This window comes from Lutra lutra, chromosome 15, assembly GCF_902655055.1.
Source record: "Lutra lutra chromosome 15, mLutLut1.2, whole genome shotgun sequence".
NCBI lineage: Eukaryota > Metazoa > Chordata > Mammalia > Carnivora > Mustelidae > Lutra > Lutra lutra.
Window position 1 is genome coordinate 18,866,896 of NC_062292.1, and position 18,081 is coordinate 18,884,976.

Consider the following 18,081-nt stretch of genomic DNA (forward strand, 5'->3'; position numbering starts at 1 on the left):
TAGAAACGCTAATGTGTATATTGACACAACTAAGATTGTAATGTGAGAAAGTAGCAAAAAATCCTAAACATTAGGAAATTTAAACACTTGGTTCTAAATGAAAATTAAAAATTATGGACTATTTAGGTAACAATGTCAGAACTCTGGAAGGGCAAAGGAATTGTCATTTAGTCAAAGGAAATATCAAATACTTTCATTACTGCACAAAAAATAGTTTTTTAGATTAGTAAATGGGTTATTTTCTTTTTTAACTGGTAATTTTCAACTCAGGAAAATAAAACTGAGCAGGAAGAAATTAATAGAGATAAAATGAGAAATTGTAGAATTAAAAATAAAATTGATGAGTAAAAATCTTAAATGTAAAACATAGTCTATCCCAAGTCTAAGAAAATTGTAAATAACTGTAGATTCATAGTCCTGTATCAAAAACTCATGTGGTAAGATAGATTTGAGAATTCCGAATCTTTTAATATTTTAGAGAAGTAATATGGTGCACATGCCGTTATCTTATAATACCTCCAGCAAATCTGAAGCAAAACCTGGTAGTCTTTCTTGCTGTGTCATGTTAATGAGTTCTTAAGAGAAAAGTACCTGTCTATTCAGTGCTTGACTTAATAGAGGTTTAAAAAAAGGATTTGAGGGGTGCTTGGGTGGCTCAGTCAGTTAAGCATCTCCCTTCTGCTGTGGTCATGATCTCAGGGTCCTGGGATCAAGCCCCAGCCCCACATGGGGCTCCATGCTCAGCAGGGAGTCTGCTTCTCCCTCTCCTTGTACCCCTCCCCCCAGTTCATGGGTGCATGAGTGCAGTCTTTCATAAATCTTTTTTTTTTTAATTTTGATAAAATTAAATACTTATTACCAATAAAGTACTTAGGAAGTGGAGTAGAAAAGTACTTCTTGACATATTGAAAGTATCATCAAAAAAAAAAAAAAAAAAAAAGTAGGTGTGCCTAGCTGGCTGAGTTGATGGACCATACAACTCTTGATCTCGGGGTGCTGAGTTTGAGCCCCATTTGGGTGTAGAGGTACCTTAAAAATAAACTCTTAAAAAATAATTTAAAAGATATTAAACACTGTACTAAAAGCAGGTCATAGAGCAATGATGTTCAAAATGTTAGGTGGTCAGGGCACCTGGGTGGCTCAGTGGGTTAAGCCTCTGCCTTCGGCTCAGGTCATGATCCCAGGATCCTGGGATCGAGTCCCGCATCGGGCTCTCTGCTCAGCGGAGAACCTGCTTCCTCCTCTATCTCTCTCTCTGCCTGCCTCTCTGCCTACTTGTTATCTCTCTCTGTGAAATAAATAAATAAAATCTTTAAAAAAAAAAAATGTTAGGTGGTCATAAATGCATGCACATTTAGAAATATTAATGGAGTTTTTGTACAAAAATTGTTTCCAGTGGATTAGGGGAAAGAAAAGTAATATGGTGCACATATAATTCTTCATTGCAGACAGTTTGAGATGCATTGAACTAGGGGAATTTCTGTAAAGTTAAGACCAATCATATCACCACCAATGCTGTAAATAAAAAAATAAGAGGGATATATAATATAAGAGGGAAAATTGAAGTGTAAATATTATAAAGAAAAGGAAAAAATCCTATTCACTGTAATAATGAAAATTACAAAGAATTTTAAGAGTATATAGTTTGTGGGGTGCCTGGGTGGCTCAGTGGTTTAAAAGCCTCTGCCTTTGGCTCAGGTCATGGTCCCAGGGTCCTGGGATCATGTCCTGTATCGGGCTCCCTACTCATTGTGGAGTTTGCTTCTGCCTCTCCTTTGCTCCTTCTCTCTTGCTCTCATTCACTCTCTCAAATAAATAAAATCTTAAAAAAAAAAAAAGAAAAGTTAATTAAGAAAAATAATTGCTGGGGCGCCTGGGTGGCTCACTGGGTTAAGCCACTGCCTTCGGCTCAGGTCATGATCTCAGGGTCCTGGGATCAAGCCCCACATCGGGCTCTCTGCTCAGCCGGGAGCTTGCTTTCCCCTCTCTCTCTGCCTGCCTCTCTGCCTACTTGTGATCTCTCTCTCTGTCACATAAAAAAATAAAATAAAAAAATTTTAAAAAAATGCTTTAAAAAAAAAAAAAGAAAGAAAAAAAGAATTGCTGAAAAATAGCCAAGAAGAATTTTAAAAAGTTTAAAGTAGTAGCTGATCTGCATATTAATAAAGAATTTTAGTTATTGTAAATTAGAGTAATTATATTTACATGATACTATCTCCAAAATGAAATACATGAAAATAATGCAGAACAGGTCCTGGACAGGAAAGGCCATTTTTTGGTAGATATCACAGGCAGAAACTAGATTGGATTACAGAAGCAAAAACAAAATGCCTTTTTGGGCAATAAGCATTTACAAAGTGAAAAAAGAAAAAGGACAACAGAAATTATTTACAACTTGTATGACAAAGAGTGAAGTAGGAAGTGATGTGATTTAAAGCTTGGGCTGAATTAGCTTGAGGTAGAAGAGATACTACCTTCATGGAGGCCAGCAAGGCAACAGACAGGCTACTCCTAAAATTGAGTTTGTAGTGGTAGGCAGAAAATTGAAGGTTCCCCCTTCCTCTGTCACAGAGTCTCTTCGTTTTAGTAGCTCCGACTCCCAAGCTCAGTATGCACAACAAGATACTCAAGAAATAATTAAATTAAACTGTAGGTGGGTAAAAGGAAAATGAGCTTGGAAACATTCATTAGGCCTGGAAAGAAGAGGGATTAGGTGTTTAGATCCTTACCTGTGTGGCTTTTGTCAGGTTAAGTGAATTTGAGTATCTGGGCCACTGTGCTGAGTACCGTAAGTGATAGAAAGGCCATGGGCAGGCTGGAGACTGTCTTCTGATCAGGAAGGAGTCATTGATAGTTTTTGGAGAGGAGAGTACTGTGATCAAAAGCCTTTGAGATGGGGCGCCTTGGTGGGTCAGTTGGTTAAGCGGCTGCCTTTGGTTCATGTCATGATCCTAGGGTCCTGGCATCCTCCCACTGAGCAGGGAGCCTGCTTCTCTCTCTCCTCCTGTCTCCTGCTCCCTCTGCTTGTACTGTCTCTGACAAATAGAATCTTAAAAAAAATAAAAAGAAAATGTTGATGCCTTTTGACCCAGGAATTTCACTTGGGCAAATCTTTCCTGAAAAGAATAAGCCAGAGTAAAGTACAGAGGGTTTGTGGCAGTGTTTTAGAATTTAAGATTGGCTACAAGCTACATGTTCATCAACATGGTATTGCTCGTTATATGTACTGCATCCGTACAGTGGAGTAATAAGTTATTAAAATTCATGTAGATTATTAATCTTTAAAGAAGTAGAAGATGTGGGATGCCTGGGTGGCTCAGTCAGTTAAGCATCTGCCTTTAGCTCAGTTCATAGAGCCCCCACATGGGGCTCCCTGCTCAGTGGGGAGGCTGCTTCTCCCTCTCCTCTGCCTCCCCCCCCCCCCCCCCCCCCCCCCCCCCCCGCTCATCCTTACAGGTGTGTGCATGTGCGCTCCCTCACCTCTAACGTGTTCTCTCAGATAAATCTTTTTTTTTAAAGTAGATGTACACTATTTTACATCTTGGACGTGGCATTCTCTTTGGAAGTATCTCCTCTTCGTACTCTTCATTGTTCTCCTCACTTTTCCATATCTCTCTTCACTTACGAGTATGGTTTTGCCAGTTCACTTTATTTAAATAGTGATTTTGCACAGTCCCCTATTTCTCTCTTCTGCTTCATTTTTTTTCTGTAGTAGTGTATCATACTTGACATATTATGTGTCTATTCATTATTTAGTTCTGTAAGAATTATAATATAGCTATTTGAATATAGCTCTAAGTACAGAATATCTGTCTCTTTTGTTCATTTTATTCTTAGTACCCAGAACAGTGTTTACTCTATAGAAGGTTCCTAACAGATCCTTCTTGAATGTGGGATGTATTTATAAAGCTACTAAGTGGAAAAACGTTAACTATACACCATAAACCAACCCCACTTTTTGTGGAAAACTGTATTTGCTTACACATTACACATATAAAATCTCCAGGTGGAGAAGGATGAGTGATTTTTACTACCCTTATTCTTTTCTGCCTCAAGTAAGAGCATAATAGTTTATAAACATTGAAAACAAAGATGTTAATATTACGGGGTTAAGAACGGGTCACACATGGGCATTCTCTAAGTATAAGAACATGTGCTAGTCCCTGTGAGGGTAAAATTACTGATCCTGCCTTGATGTTTCCTCTTGCAGGTAGCACCTCCTCCCCCCCCACTTACTGACGCGCCTGACGGCACAGCAACTCCTGGTGGAGGTTTACCCACAACCATGGGAGGGCCTCTTCCTCCGCACTTGGCTCTTAAAGCAGGTAAGGGGTTTGTGTGTGTATGAGGCGGTAAGATACATGTGATCCTTCTTGGTCTTCATCTCTTTCTCATTTGGATAGGAAGATAACTGCAGTGAACTCTTAATGTTGAGACAACCCAGGGCCTTCATAAATTTGCAAATACCAACAGTGATTTCTCTTACGAAGTGTAATGTAGCTTAATTCCTTACTTTCATTAGCTTTTACTAATTTTTATTTCTGGATAGATTTTGCACTAGGGCTAGAACATTTGATTAAGGGTCTTATTTACTGCTCTTTCTTGTTTCTAACTTATTTCTACCAAATATATTGTAGACTTACACCTTGTGCATCCAAGGTGTTACTGAATTCTGTATATTATTAAAGCTTTTCTTGGTCTGCCCCAGTATAGGGTAGATTAATTTGGATCTTGGTCAAGTTACTTAAGTCTTAGATCCAGTATTTATGAAATGAGATTAACAGTAGTATTTATTTCATAAGATTGTTGTGAGGAATAAATTTTTTAAAAAGCATGTCATAGACTCAGTAGAGTTAATAATCAGGCAGTATTAGGTATCTTTAGTTACTCTGCTTTCTTACCAAAGTTCAACATTTTCTTAGACCTTTTCAGCTTCTTATCCTTATCACTAGTGCTAACAGGTTTCTCTCAAGGTCCTATTTAGGAAAGAAGCAGTTTGAACAGATTTAATCAGTTACCAAGTTTAATCAACTTAAAAATGTGTGCTAGATTGTCAGTCACTTATGATCATTGCTGCTAGCTCCCCTCTACATACCAGCCTTGAGATTATCAATTTAGACCTATATTTCAGTCATGAAACACTTTTCAAGAAAGTCATGAAGATTTGGGGCACATTTCCAAATAATTGAAACTTGGGCTTTCTAGTTACCAGAATGCCAAAATCTAAAAATAATCTTTAAAATATTTAGGTTCTTCCTACAGTTCGATTCATTAAGAGAACAATTATTTTCTTTCCTTACAGAAAATAATTCTGGAATTGGGGCCTCTGGCTATGGTCCTCCCGGGCCCACCTGGGATCGAGGGGCCAACTTGAAGGATTATTATTCAAGAAAGGAGGAACAAGAAGTACAAGCGGTAAGGCTATCATATCACCCTTTGTGACATACCCACGATTGTCCCTTACTACCTGGTTCACTGCAAGACTTAAGATATTCACAGCTTAATAATTTGGTGATTCTTCTAAGTCCCCTTGTTTGAGGCTACTTATTCACACAAGACAACATAAACCTAAGCTACCCATTAAATCTGGTCTCTAGAATTGCCTGTGAAACAAAACGGGTATTTTTCTTGTGGTAGAATGTGTCCTCATCTGTGTTACAGGAAATTGTAATTACCTTAGTAAACCTTATTTCATGAGCACTTAAAAATGTCTTCATAGAAAAGCTTATTTTTCCACTTAATATATATAAAGTGTTAAAGCTGACACAACATTTGTCAGGGTTTCTTAGGAATAATTTAAATATACATACATTATCTAATAACGTGTTTGTACAATGGGATCACCAGATGCAGCAAAAACTGATTCTGCTCAATTTTATCTAGGAATAGAAGCATTAAAAATAGTTTTTTATTATAAAGGATGGTACAAAGAAGGTATTTTTAATAAATTTCTGAACCTTAAATATGCATAACTAAAAGTAATGCAGCCAAATTTAATTATCATTGATTCAACAGACTTTAGAGTCAGAAGAAGTGGATTTAAATGCTGGGCTTCATGGAAACTGGACGTTGGAAAATGCTAAGGCTCGTCTGAACCAGTATTTCCAAAAGGAGAAGATCCAAGGAGAATATAAGTACACCCAAGTGGGTCCTGATCACAACAGGTTTGCTTGTTTCAGTCTTTTCCTTCTGTAGTAAGTTAGGATTGTTTTGTATAGTCGGTGTTCGATTTTTGTATGTGTTACCTGATTCAGTTTGTGGATTAGCATTGAATTGTGAAGATACTTTGCATAAGAAAAAGTATCATTGATTGGTAATTAGTAGTTTACCATGATTTTCATTGACGAGGCGGATTTTAGAAGTTCTCTGAAAGTCTGCTGTTGGTGTTGCTAGACTTCTAAGGTTCTCATTTGTATCTGAGAGGCAGAAATCGTAGCTTCCAGTGGTGGTTTACCCCTGATTTAAAAAGCAGCCTGAGGTGTGAGTTTATTCAGTGTGGTATTGTTGAAGTAGTTATAAGGATTATTTCTTTAATGGGTCATGTTAGATACGTGTCTTCTGAAGTCTGAGGTAGAGGGCATTGCATCTAGATCCAGATTTTCCTTTTGCTTTGAAAGTTGCCAGCTCTTAAGAGTCCTGTTGAGGTGTTGAAAGGCTTATTGTAAAGCTGAAGGATAGCTTTAGTCTTTGTATGTGAGTTAATTAGCTTACTTTTGTTCTGTTAAATATGTAAAACTGAACATAAAGGGAGGTCTTGTAACAGTTGACAGTATGTTTCTCAGCCTGCTTGCTATTCTTCCTGAGAGCATTCCAGGGTGTAGTAATTATTACTCCCAGGAAGGCTCATACGGATTAGACACTTCTGGGGGCACTATATTTTTATTGGAAGAGAAAGAAGGCTATAGTGGAAACCTTCTGGTTGATTTAATTTGCTGTCCTTTATTTATATGAAATAAATTATTCAAAATACATTAAAAGTATTTTCCTTGAAAATCAGTGTTCTCCCTTCGATGCATCTAGTAATCCTAAAATAATTATTACTAAAATAAAACTTAAATACTGTGGTCAAAATGATGTTCAGCGCATGGTTCCCCCTGCTTCCTGTTTGTTCAGTCCTGAATTCTCAAATACTTAATTTGACATCAGATTTTTAAAAACCCTTGGAGGTTATAAAGGATCCATTTGTTGATTTTTCTTTAATATTTTGTTCTTCTGAACTGATTAAGCTTATTAGTAGCACTTGGTGACTTTAAGAACAAATAAAATGTCTCTGAAGCTTGTTATAAACATGTTTTGATACCAATATTTTATCATTGACTCTTGATAGAAAAAGCATTGAAGAATTCAGGATATGACAATGAGGGAGGCAAAGACAATTGGGGGAGCTAGGACAGCATCTCCTTGTATGTCCTTTATTTAAAGGCATAACAGACAGCAACACCAGAGGTCTGTGTTCATACACACATGTGCTGCTGCTTAGGCTGAACTAAGCAATCACATGGAAAACTATTGTAAACTGATTTCTGGTGTCGCTGTTCCCCCTAGGTGGAGGAGAATGAGATTGAGTGCTGACTTTAAGCCTGGCTGAGAAACATACTGTCATCGGTGTCATTAATGAAAGGGTGGATGTTGTTCCCCTGAAAGCCAGTGGCCTTTGACCCCTGAAGCCCCTGTGCCTGAAGGTCAGTTCACAAGAGGTATAGGAAGGAGTCTAACATTTATTTTTTCTTAAGCCTTACCTAACCTTTTATTCACAGCACAAAGTCAAGGCTAGAATGTACCTGAGCAGTGGAAGGATCAGAAAGCATATAGTTTTCAAAGGACAGTTTTTGTTTTATTGAAACTAAATTCATCCCCTAGAATCTGCTAGCCATTTGAGCTCTAATTTCCAAAAATATTTTGTTCCCTGGTTTAAGTAAGTGTGATACAAATAAGCTAAGTTTTTTGTTATCAAGGGCTGCTTCCAACTGCTGGCAGATACCAGACCCCTGCCTCAGGAGCCACAGATACATGCATAGTGTTCGTATGTTCATGTGTATGTGTGCATGCGTGCCTGTATTTAGCTTATCTTAGCAGATTGAAGTCATTAGTGAGTGGCCCATGCAAAGCGATCTTAAAATAATCACAACTATAATTTAAAGAATTTGGGGCCGGTGGTGTTTTTTGGCCCCAGGCCAAGTGGAAAATTCCTTTTCATTGAATGTGTTCTAGCTGTTGAGACCGCAACCTCTGGAGTACGTAAACACAGAATCTAAAACCTTAACATTTTCTTTTCGTGAACAGTTGGCTTGTCAACTTTGATTATAGTTGTCTCGTACCATGTTGTACAGTATTTGAAGTTCACATATACTTGATTCGTTCTAGGATTGAACAGAAATAAGTGTTTACAGTGGCTTTTTGCTGTGACTTGCCTAAGCAGTTGGAAAGCCTGCCTGATTTGGGAGTCCTGGATTTAGTAATTTCTAACAGTAAAATTCCTAACCTTGTTTTGTATGTGTTGTTACAGGAGCTTTATTGCAGAAATGACCATTTATATCAAGCAGCTGGGCAGAAGTAAGTGTTACTGCTTTCCTAATACTCTGTCTTATATAGTGGAGTAATACATTAAAGTTTTCAGCCACATATATAGTCTTTATTAATTGAAAGGGTATTTTAGAATATTAGTAATTATATGAATTAGAGGGCCTAATTTCCCAGTTAGCAGGTGAAAAAAAAAGGATCATACTAGTATTATATTTCAAAGAGTAAGAGATGGTAGGTGGTAGGCTGCTCAGGAGTTTGCCAGTCAGAGAGCTCCAAAACATTTTTTTTTTCTCTACATAAATTTGTTCAGGGAGTTAGGTGAAATTTAGGAAGTAGAGTAGATGTAGAGTAGATGATAGCATTTGAAGCCCCAAGGTGGATGTGTAGCATTTAAGAATCTTAGAGGCAAGAAGAGGTGAAAAAGTTACCTTGAGGAAACAGGAATGGATTGGGGGCATTCATAAGGGAAATAAAAAGGCAAAGATAAAATTGTACGTATTCTCTATTTTTAATAAGTTTAAAGCGGGCAGTGTGTTATGCTTGAAAGTAAGGAACTAGCTTACTGGTTTTGTCACTAACATTGCTAGGACCCTGTTAACTTATCTGCAAATTGAGAGGAACAGCTTAAGATTCTTTTCAGTTTGAGAATTCTGCAACTAATACCTAAGGATTTAAATTTATAGTATATGAAAGATTTTCCTCATAAAATCAAATCTTCAAATGAATCATTAAGAGCTGGTGTTGAATTTTTTTATCCTAGACTTTAAAAATAAGTTAGACTTTGAGTAGACGGGATATTAAGGGAAGAGGATAATGGCAGTCCAACTTGTTGTGCTGTTGATCTGACCTTCAAAATTAATTTGACTGAATTGGCTAGTAGGCCTAAAAGTATCTGCTCCCCTTTCTTACCTTGTCTGCTCGTCAAGCTGAATGATACTAGAAAAGAGACTTGGTATTGGCATTTTCTTTAAGAATTTGAGTAGTTGCTGGCTTCAGTCTGGTGCCAGGATCCCCAAATTATAGGCCTCTGGCCAAATACAGCCCACTACCTGTCTCATAAAACAAAATTTTATTAGAACACAGCTACACTTGTTTGTTGATGTCAGGGGCTAGTGGCACACTTTGGTAAAAGGCCAGATGGTAAATATTTTAAGCTTTGCAGGTCACATGTACATAACCCATTGTTATTTTTGTCTTATTTTTTTACAACCCTTTAAAAACATGGAAGCCATTCTTAGTTCCTGGGCCCATAGTTTGTAAAACCCTAGTTTATGTATTGTCTCTGGATGCTTTCATGCTAGGCAGAGTTGGGTGGCTGTGACAGTATGTGTGGCCTGCCAAGCCTAAATTATTTAGTATCTGATTCTTTGTAGAAGATTGCCAATTCCTGGCACTCAGTAACCACTTTGGACCCATGTTCATTTCTTTCCTTGTTTTGCTTTTCAAAAGTTAAACTGCATTTTCTTTCTTTATTTTAACACTAGGTGATGATAATGACAGCTTGGTTGAAATAGGTTTTCTGCTTTTATAATGATTTGTCTGTGTCTTAGTATCTGCTTGTAATCAAGATGGTTATTTAATTTGATAAGCTGTTTGTGGAATTGCTTTTGGTTAGCAGTTAATGTGAAAAAGAACTTAGAGTATAACATACTCTGTAGTTCAGGGGCACTTTTGTATCTAAGCCCCTAGTTGCCTATGATGAGATGTTTCTTTAGTTGGATGATTTATCCTTTCCTTTTTAGTAATCCTGAACTTAAATTATAGGGATTTTCGCACGTGAACATGGATCAAACAAAAAACTGGCAGCCCAGTCCTGTGCCCTGTCACTTGTCAGACAACTCTACCATCTTGGAGTAATTGAAGCTTACTCTGGACTTACAAAGAAGAAAGAAGGAGAAACAGTGAGTCTTTATACTTAGTAGCCCAGGGGGATATTTTAAGATTCAGTTTAGCTTTTGATTAGTATTTGACTAAAGAAGTTATCTTACCTTCAGAAAGGAAAATCATCTCTACTAATCATCTCTCTGGCATGATAGAGTGGACAATGAGTAATCATTAGTCATTCTTAAACATCGAGGATGAACTGACTCGTTGACTTTAAGAATATTGTACACTACATGCTCTTAATCCTGCTATAGTAGATTTGAGTAGTGTTCATGTGTATGTTGCATAATTTTCATGGCTGTCCTTTTCCTGTAGGTGGAGCCTTACAAAGTTAACCTCTCACAAGATTTAGAACATCAGCTGCAAAACATCATTCAGGAGCTAAATCTTGAGATCGTGCCCCCGGTAAGCATACAGTTAATTCAGTACACCTTTGTATTAAAAATTTGTAGTCCAACAAGCAACTAGTATTTTTTTTTCTTATTTTTTAATAGCCTGATGATCCTTTTATGCCTGTCGTACTGAACCTCGGCAAATTGGCTCACTTTGAGCCATCCCAGCGACAAAACCAAATGGGTGTGGTTCCTTGGTCACCTCCACAATCCAATTGGAATCCTTGGACTAGTAGCAACATTGATGAGGGTCCTCTGGCTTATGTGAGTGCAACATTGTTTTTGAGCTCAGACTCTTGTGTTTTATTTTTGAATATATTTCATTAAGATGTCCAGATTTTTAAAAATGTTTACAATGTGAAGCTAAGTTACGTGCATTTGTTTGACTGACTGTTGCCTTCTCATTTTATAGGCTACTCCAGAACAAATAAGTATGGACCTCAAGAATGAGTTAATGTACCAGCTGGAACAGGATCATGATTTGCCAGCAGTAAGTCATGAATTATTTAGACGAATGGTGCCCAGAGCTTTAGAACTTTTTAGGTGTGGGCAGAAGAACAGTGAATAATATATTTTGCCCTTTCTAGGAAGTAGATCCAAAGGTACTTATCAAACCTCTAATTGTAGTCACCTCTGAGGATAATTATTTTAAGTTAAGGGCCTGGGATTCTTACTTAATGTAAATAGATTTGAGTAGTAACTTTTGGAGGGGACATATTTGACTATTTTTTGAGTACAATAGCATTAAAATGTTGTAAGAAGGGGACTGTATATGGAACGTCCAGGGAGAAAAGAGGAAAACAAGAGTGTGGACAAGGTCACAAGATAGATTCTTCAGAAATTCAGTGAAGAGAAGCAGTCTTTTATAGATAGAAATGTATGTTGTTTTATGCAAAAATATATTTTGAGTATGAAGTCAGTGGAAAGAAATATTTTTATAGAGATGAGAAATTTTTTAAGGATAAAGACAGTTGCTCCTAATGTATGTGTTGGTAAAACTTGGACTGCCATGGAGCTTTCCTAAAACAGATCTTAGGGGTACCCAGGTGGCTTACCTGGTTGGCCATCTGACTCTTGGTTTTAGTTTGGATCATGAGCTCGTGGTCTTGAGACTGAACCCTGTGTCGGGCTCTGTGCTCAGTGTGAATCTACTTAAGATTCTCTCCCTCTGTACCTCCCCTCCTCTCTCTCTCGTTTTCTCAAAAAATTAATTAAAAAAAAATATGTAGATCTTACAGGAGAGAGAGTTGCTGCCTGTGAAGAAATTTGAAAGTGAAATTCTGGAAGCAATTAGTCAAAATTCAGTTGTCATTATCCGAGGCGCTACTGGATGTGGTAAAACCACACAAGTTCCACAGTTCATTCTAGATGACTTCATCCAGAATGACCGAGCTGCAGAATGTAACATTGTGGTAACTCAGGTAAGTAGTAAGCCAGCTTACAAGGTGTATGTCTGGTGTTGGTCGATTGAGAAGTGGAAACACCTAGACGTCAGGTTATTTCTAATTCTTCGATTAACTCCCATTTGTAGCCACATTAGTCTCTTTAAAATTTAAAAAAAAAAAAAATTTAAGTCTTGTTCTAATTTCCTTCACTGATAAGCTGAACTGAACCATGTGGGTGATTCTTTTTGTCTGGGCTAAAGGGAGTCTTTGAGCCTAGAATCAGACAAGACTGAGAATACTTTCTTCCCAGGTTCACATGCAAATCTTGGTCCTCTCCATCTTACCTTAATACTCAGAGCAAGAGGGAAGCTAACAAAACAGTTAATCGTTGATTAACTGAATGCTTAACGTATGCCAGGTTCTGTTTTAAACAGTTGGTATTTTTTAAACACATGTAAAGTTTATTATGGCTCTAAGATATGCATAATATTTTATTTAATATTTCTGTTTCATTAAATTAAGGCACAAAGAGTTAAACAAATTGCCCAAGTTATTAACACAGGAAGTAGTGGAACTGGGATTCAAAACCAAACAATTTGCCTTTGGAATTCTTCCTTTTAGCTACTATACTGTATTACCTTACCAGCAATAAGTGATGCCTGTGAGTTTGTCCCAGAGCTTAGGGAGAAGCTAATTAGCGCTTCCAAGCCTTCTCAGTTAAAACAGTTTCCATCAGCTCTAACCCTCTACTTGGGCACCTAGATAGAGACCATTGCATAGAAGCCAGATACCACCTGTCAGTCTGCCTCAGACCTTGACTTAGGGATTCTTAACCTGGGGCACATAATTGATCTTGGGGAGGAGTAGTGAACCTCAAAATAGCAAAAATTGTTTGTGCCTGTACATTTATGTATATACATACAAACCATATTTTTTAAAATTTCTGAAATTGAGGTAGATCTTTTCATCGGTGTCTATGTTTGATGTGACAGTTGGGTTTTTTGGCCTAAAAAAAAATTACTGAGGGAATGAACATTGCATTTAAAATCAGTGCTATCTTAGTCTTTAAAAATATGATAGGTCTACATTTTTCTGAGAAAGGACCCTTAGCTTTCTTCTTCTCAAAACGTTCTTTGATTGTCCTTCCCACTCCCAAAACTCGTTATGAATCCTTTGCCTCATAGTGAACGTTCCAATCCCAAGTACTGTGACCAATAAAATGTCCTTGCTCTTTTTTTGTTGTTGTTTGGGTTTGGTGTGTTTTTTTTGTTTTGTTTTGTTTTTTTTGTTTTGTTTTGTTTTTTTTGTTTTGTTTTTTTGTTTTTTTGTTTTTTTTTTGTTTTTTTTTTTGGTTTTGTTGTTGTTGATATCCTTGCTCTTAATGCCTACCTGTCTTATAGGAGGTGTATTTTTCAGGAATGTCTATCGTTCAGAAGAGGAGTCTTGAGTTCTGCTCTGTACTCCCTTCTTACTATCACTCTCCACTTTTAATCTCAAAAACAGTTCAGTCGTATAGGAAGAGAATATGAGCTGTAAACCTGTGTTCTCACTCAGAAGTTGTTCACATGTCATGGGTAGAATAAAATCACTTCCTGCTCAAGTGAAGTGTTTTTTTCACTAGCCATCTGATATCAAAGCCAAGTTAATCTACCAAAAATCGCTTTTATGTGTTCTAGACAAAATAGGCTTTTGTATTACAGTCTTAAACTTTGTATAATTTGCTTTCTAGAATGTGTCCTTTCCCAGATAATTTGGACATTTCCAGTGGTTTTATCTGTGAAATGCACAGGTTTTGATGCATAGGCTGTAACAGATATAAGCAGTGAGATAAAGGGTGGAATGTGGGTCAAATGTTATTTTATTTCTTTGCATATAAAAGCAGCTTTCACTTAGTCCTCTTTTAATTTTACTCCTTTGTGAAGTGAGAATTATGAAATTGAAAGATACTTCAGAGAATTGTTCCATCTTTTTTCTCTGGGTAGAATGTTCATAATAGGTGGTCACTTAACTTATGCTTGAAAATTTCCATTGGTGTGGGAATGTAGCTTGTTTTCTGATTTTGGACGAATGACTTTGAACTGTCATAATGAATCTTTGTCTTAGTGCTTGTCCCAAAACCAGTCTGATACCTTTTTCCCCTTGATGTCTTTAAAAGTATGTACTATGTTTCCTTTGTCTTACAAACATCTGTAGTTCAGCCCTGAAGATAGGGTCTAAGATTGTTAACCACATTTGAATGCATTTGACATCCTACCTGGAATATAAAAGATGGGCCTGAGCATATTGATTGGTCATTGTAGGATATAGTTTTTAATATTCTTAAATTTTTTTAATAATACAAAGTACTTGAAGGGCACCCGGGCAGCTAGTTGGTTAAGTGTCTGCCTTCGGCTCAGTCATGATCCTGGGGTCCCTGCCAAGTGGGGAGTCTGCTTCTCCCTTTCCCTCTGCCCCTCCGCTCCCACTTGTGCACATTCTCCCCCTCCCCTGCTCAAATACATAAAATCCTTTAAAAAAAAAAAGTTAAAAAATACATAGTATTCTGTTAAGTCAATCTTAGATAACATTAGTAATTTTTGTAGCAATATCACTGTTGTATCTTTTTTTTCTCCCACTTAGTCATTTATAGGAAACACATGAAGACGTTACCTAGGTTTTTCTGTGCCTGGTTTATATGTGGTATCTCCAGTCATAGAGCACAAGCTAAGAGTTATTATGGACTTCTAGTCCATAATACATAAAACAGAATGGCTTAGGGGCACCTGGGTGGCTCAGTGGGTTAAGCCTCTGCCTTCGGCTCAGGTCTGGTCTCTGGGTCCTGGGATTGAGCCCCACATTGGGTTCTCGGCTCTGCAGGGGACCTGCCCCCCCACCCCCCACCTGCCTCTCTGCCTACTTGAGATATCTCTCTCTCTCTCTCTGTCAAATAAATAAATAAAATCTTAAAAAAAAAAAAACAGAATGGCTTAAACCATGACTCCTAACTTTATCACTTAACACTGGATCACTTATCACTATACTCTATAAATAAAGAGAGAAATAGTGAAGCCGTATGTGGAAAGGTAGATCTCCAGGTATAGGTAAAAGATGTTTTGCCGGTGAACCTTGCCTTGTATTTATTCACTGTGGGACAGTATGTAAAACAGTTACTGAAGCACAGTGAGAGAAAGGGGATAAATAATTCAAGGGATAAGTAGAGCACCTTCTTCGTAGGCTATCAAGTGGCATACAGTCAGAAATGTTTAAACATTCATCAGTAATCTTCTATGTTGAGCAGTGTTCTCCCACACAACGTGCCTATCCTGTGAATATTTGTAATGAGCCAAGGATTATGAAAATTTGAAGATTATTTTTAACTGTTTTTTTCTAACTAAAAGTAATGTGTGCCCACTGGGGGATAATTAGAAAATAGAGTAAATTTTAAAAGCAAAGCTAAGTCAAGAGCTCATCATCCAGAAGTAAACATTTTTTCTTAGATCTTTATCCTTTCAGACTTGATGTATACTATATGTATACCATCTTAATCTGTCCTCTTTGTGTAACAGTATACTGTGGTAGAGCAACAATATAATTCTATAATAACTTAATAATTTTCCATTTTATGCATGTTATTAAATGATGGAGCTTTTTTAAGATTGTTTCTAATATCTTGGTATTACATATGCTGAGATGAACACACTTGTACATACATCTTTTATACTCATTTGATTATTTCATTGGAATTTGTAAACATGGAATTACTGGGTCAGATGGTATACATATTTTAACTTTTTTTTTTTTTAAAGATTTTTTATTTATTTATTTGACAGAGAGAAATCACAAGTAGGCAGAGCGGCAGGCAGAGAGAGAGGAGGAAGCAGGCTCCCTGCTGAGCAGAGAGCCTGATGTGGGGCTTGAACCCAGGACCTGGGATCATGACCTGAGCCGAAGGCAGCGGCTTAACCCACTGAGCCACCCAGGCGCCCCCATATTTTAACTTTTATGCACTTTGCTATACTCACCTCAGGAAAAATCCCATCTAATTATTTTTGAATAAAAGAAATGTTTTTCTTCAGTATGTAGGTTTTTTTTTTTTTAGTTATTTTTATTAATATATGTTACAGGGGTACAGTTCTGTGAATATCAGGCTTACACATTTCACAGCACTCAGCACATACCCTCCCCAGTGTCCATAACCCAACCACCCTCTCCCTACCCCCCCACCCCCCAGCAATCCTCAGTTTGTTTGTGAGATTGAGAGTCTCTTATGGTTTGTCTCCCTCCTGATCCCATCTTGTTTCATTTTTTCCTTCCCTAACTCCCAAACCCCCCATCCTGCCTCGCAAATTCCTCTTACCAGAGAGATCTCTGATTGATTTATTTCGCTCAGTGTAATACCCTCTAGTTCCATGAACATTGTTGCAAATGGCAAGATTTCATTTCTTTTAATGGGTGCATAGTATTCCGTTGTAGATCTTCAGTATGTAGTTTAAATGGGTTTTTGTTTTAAAGTCAGGGCTATTGAGGATAATGGAAGCTGGGAAGTCAGAAGCATACAGAAATATGGGAAGAAGATTGTGAGGTTATTTGTTTCTTCGGGTGTTTGAAAGAGTAGTCATCTTGATAGTGATTTGTGTGTCTATTCAAGAAAATGTGACCCATAGTACTTCTGAAAATGGTTGTTTTAAACCTATGTTAATTTGTAACCTCTATCATGGGTGGCTTTCTTGAGTCTCTTAAGACAGTTGTGTTTGGGGGCCATATAGAGTTAAGAACTATAATAGGTACTGCTTAGGGAATATGTCATCTGCTGTCCATAGTCATTTTAGGAGGCTGGAAACTGTATAAAGATTGTAGACCTGAAAATAGCCCTAAGGAGGTAAAAGCAATCCCCGAGTACCCAAGAGCATATGAATATACCTCCTAAGAGTCAGATAATCTCATAGATTTGAAATTCATCTAGAAGCCAACTACTTAGTAGGAATGTTGAAAACTTTAGGAAAAGACAAAAATAGAGCAAGGAGGTAGGAGTGGTGTCAGGAATTTATTGTTTAGTATGCCTGGGTGGTTCCGTCTGTTGAAATTCTGCCTTCAGCTCAAGTCATAGCCCTGCATTGGGCTCCCTGTTCAGCTGGCGTCTGCTTCTCTCTCAAATAAAAAAAAATTTTTTTAAAGAATTTATCTGTTTGTAGAAAGCAGTGAACTTCTTAAAAAGTCCCAGAAAATGCAGTATTTTGTACGTTTAGTGGAATATCATTTTTACATTTCCTGATGTAAGAATGTTGTTGAACTTTTCTCTTAAGGGCTAAATCCAGACCTCAGTTCTTCATGTAACACTTATTCACAGTGAGGTGCAGAGTACAGGTCAGTAGTGGTCAGTAAAAGCTAGCATAGCTCAGCAAGTCAAGGCACATAAACCAGAGTATAAGCTCGGGAAAACTCAATACCATGTGTTCAGGAGGACATCTTTTAATCTCTTACCTTTGTGGACAAGATACATATAAAAACTAGGTGATTGTATACTTACCTATATTTGCTGCTAGCCCCATACCCTACAGGACCTTAAATTAGGGATATAAAAATTAACAAATCATGTTTTATATTGATTAAAAAAAAATAACAGCTTTAGTGAAGTTACTGAGGTTTTGTTTTGTACTCTTTTAAGGTGGTTATTTGTCTCTGATTTCCTAAATAGTCATGTCATAAGCTGGGATGATATCATAGTGGTATTTATATATGAAACTCAGAAAAAGTTTTCTCGAGCAAGGAACTAAAGTACAACCTGTCATCAAGAACTTCTTGACAAAATCAAATGCAAGGCAACTTAGAAACATTCAGTCTTTATAAATCTGCATGTACCTCCATATCTATACCTTCAGGGTATAGTAATAGTCATAGTATGTTTTGTGTACCTATAA

At 37.2% G+C, this 18,081-nt stretch overlaps 1 protein-coding gene across 2 annotated transcripts in view; it reads left to right on the forward strand.

The window, feature by feature from the left end:
- The window catches only part of DHX9 (DExH-box helicase 9), a 53,828-nt gene that overhangs the window by 14,383 nt on the left and 21,364 nt on the right, over nt 1-18,081 (forward strand). Inside the window, exons 4-12 of one of the 2 annotated variants that reach the window (XM_047704615.1) lie at nt 4,211-4,325; nt 5,303-5,415; nt 6,016-6,164; nt 8,507-8,553; nt 10,288-10,424; nt 10,723-10,812; nt 10,902-11,063; nt 11,212-11,289; nt 12,029-12,220. In XM_047704615.1, coding sequence (XP_047560571.1) covers nt 4,211-4,325; nt 5,303-5,415; nt 6,016-6,164; nt 8,507-8,553; nt 10,288-10,424; nt 10,723-10,812; nt 10,902-11,063; nt 11,212-11,289; nt 12,029-12,220 — 1,083 coding nt within the window. Of the gene's footprint in view, nt 1-4,210; nt 4,326-5,302; nt 5,416-6,015; nt 6,165-7,546; nt 7,683-8,506; nt 8,554-10,287; nt 10,425-10,722; nt 10,813-10,901; nt 11,064-11,211; nt 11,290-12,028; nt 12,221-18,081 lie in introns of those variants that run through there. The other variant, XM_047704616.1, reaches the window with a different exon arrangement.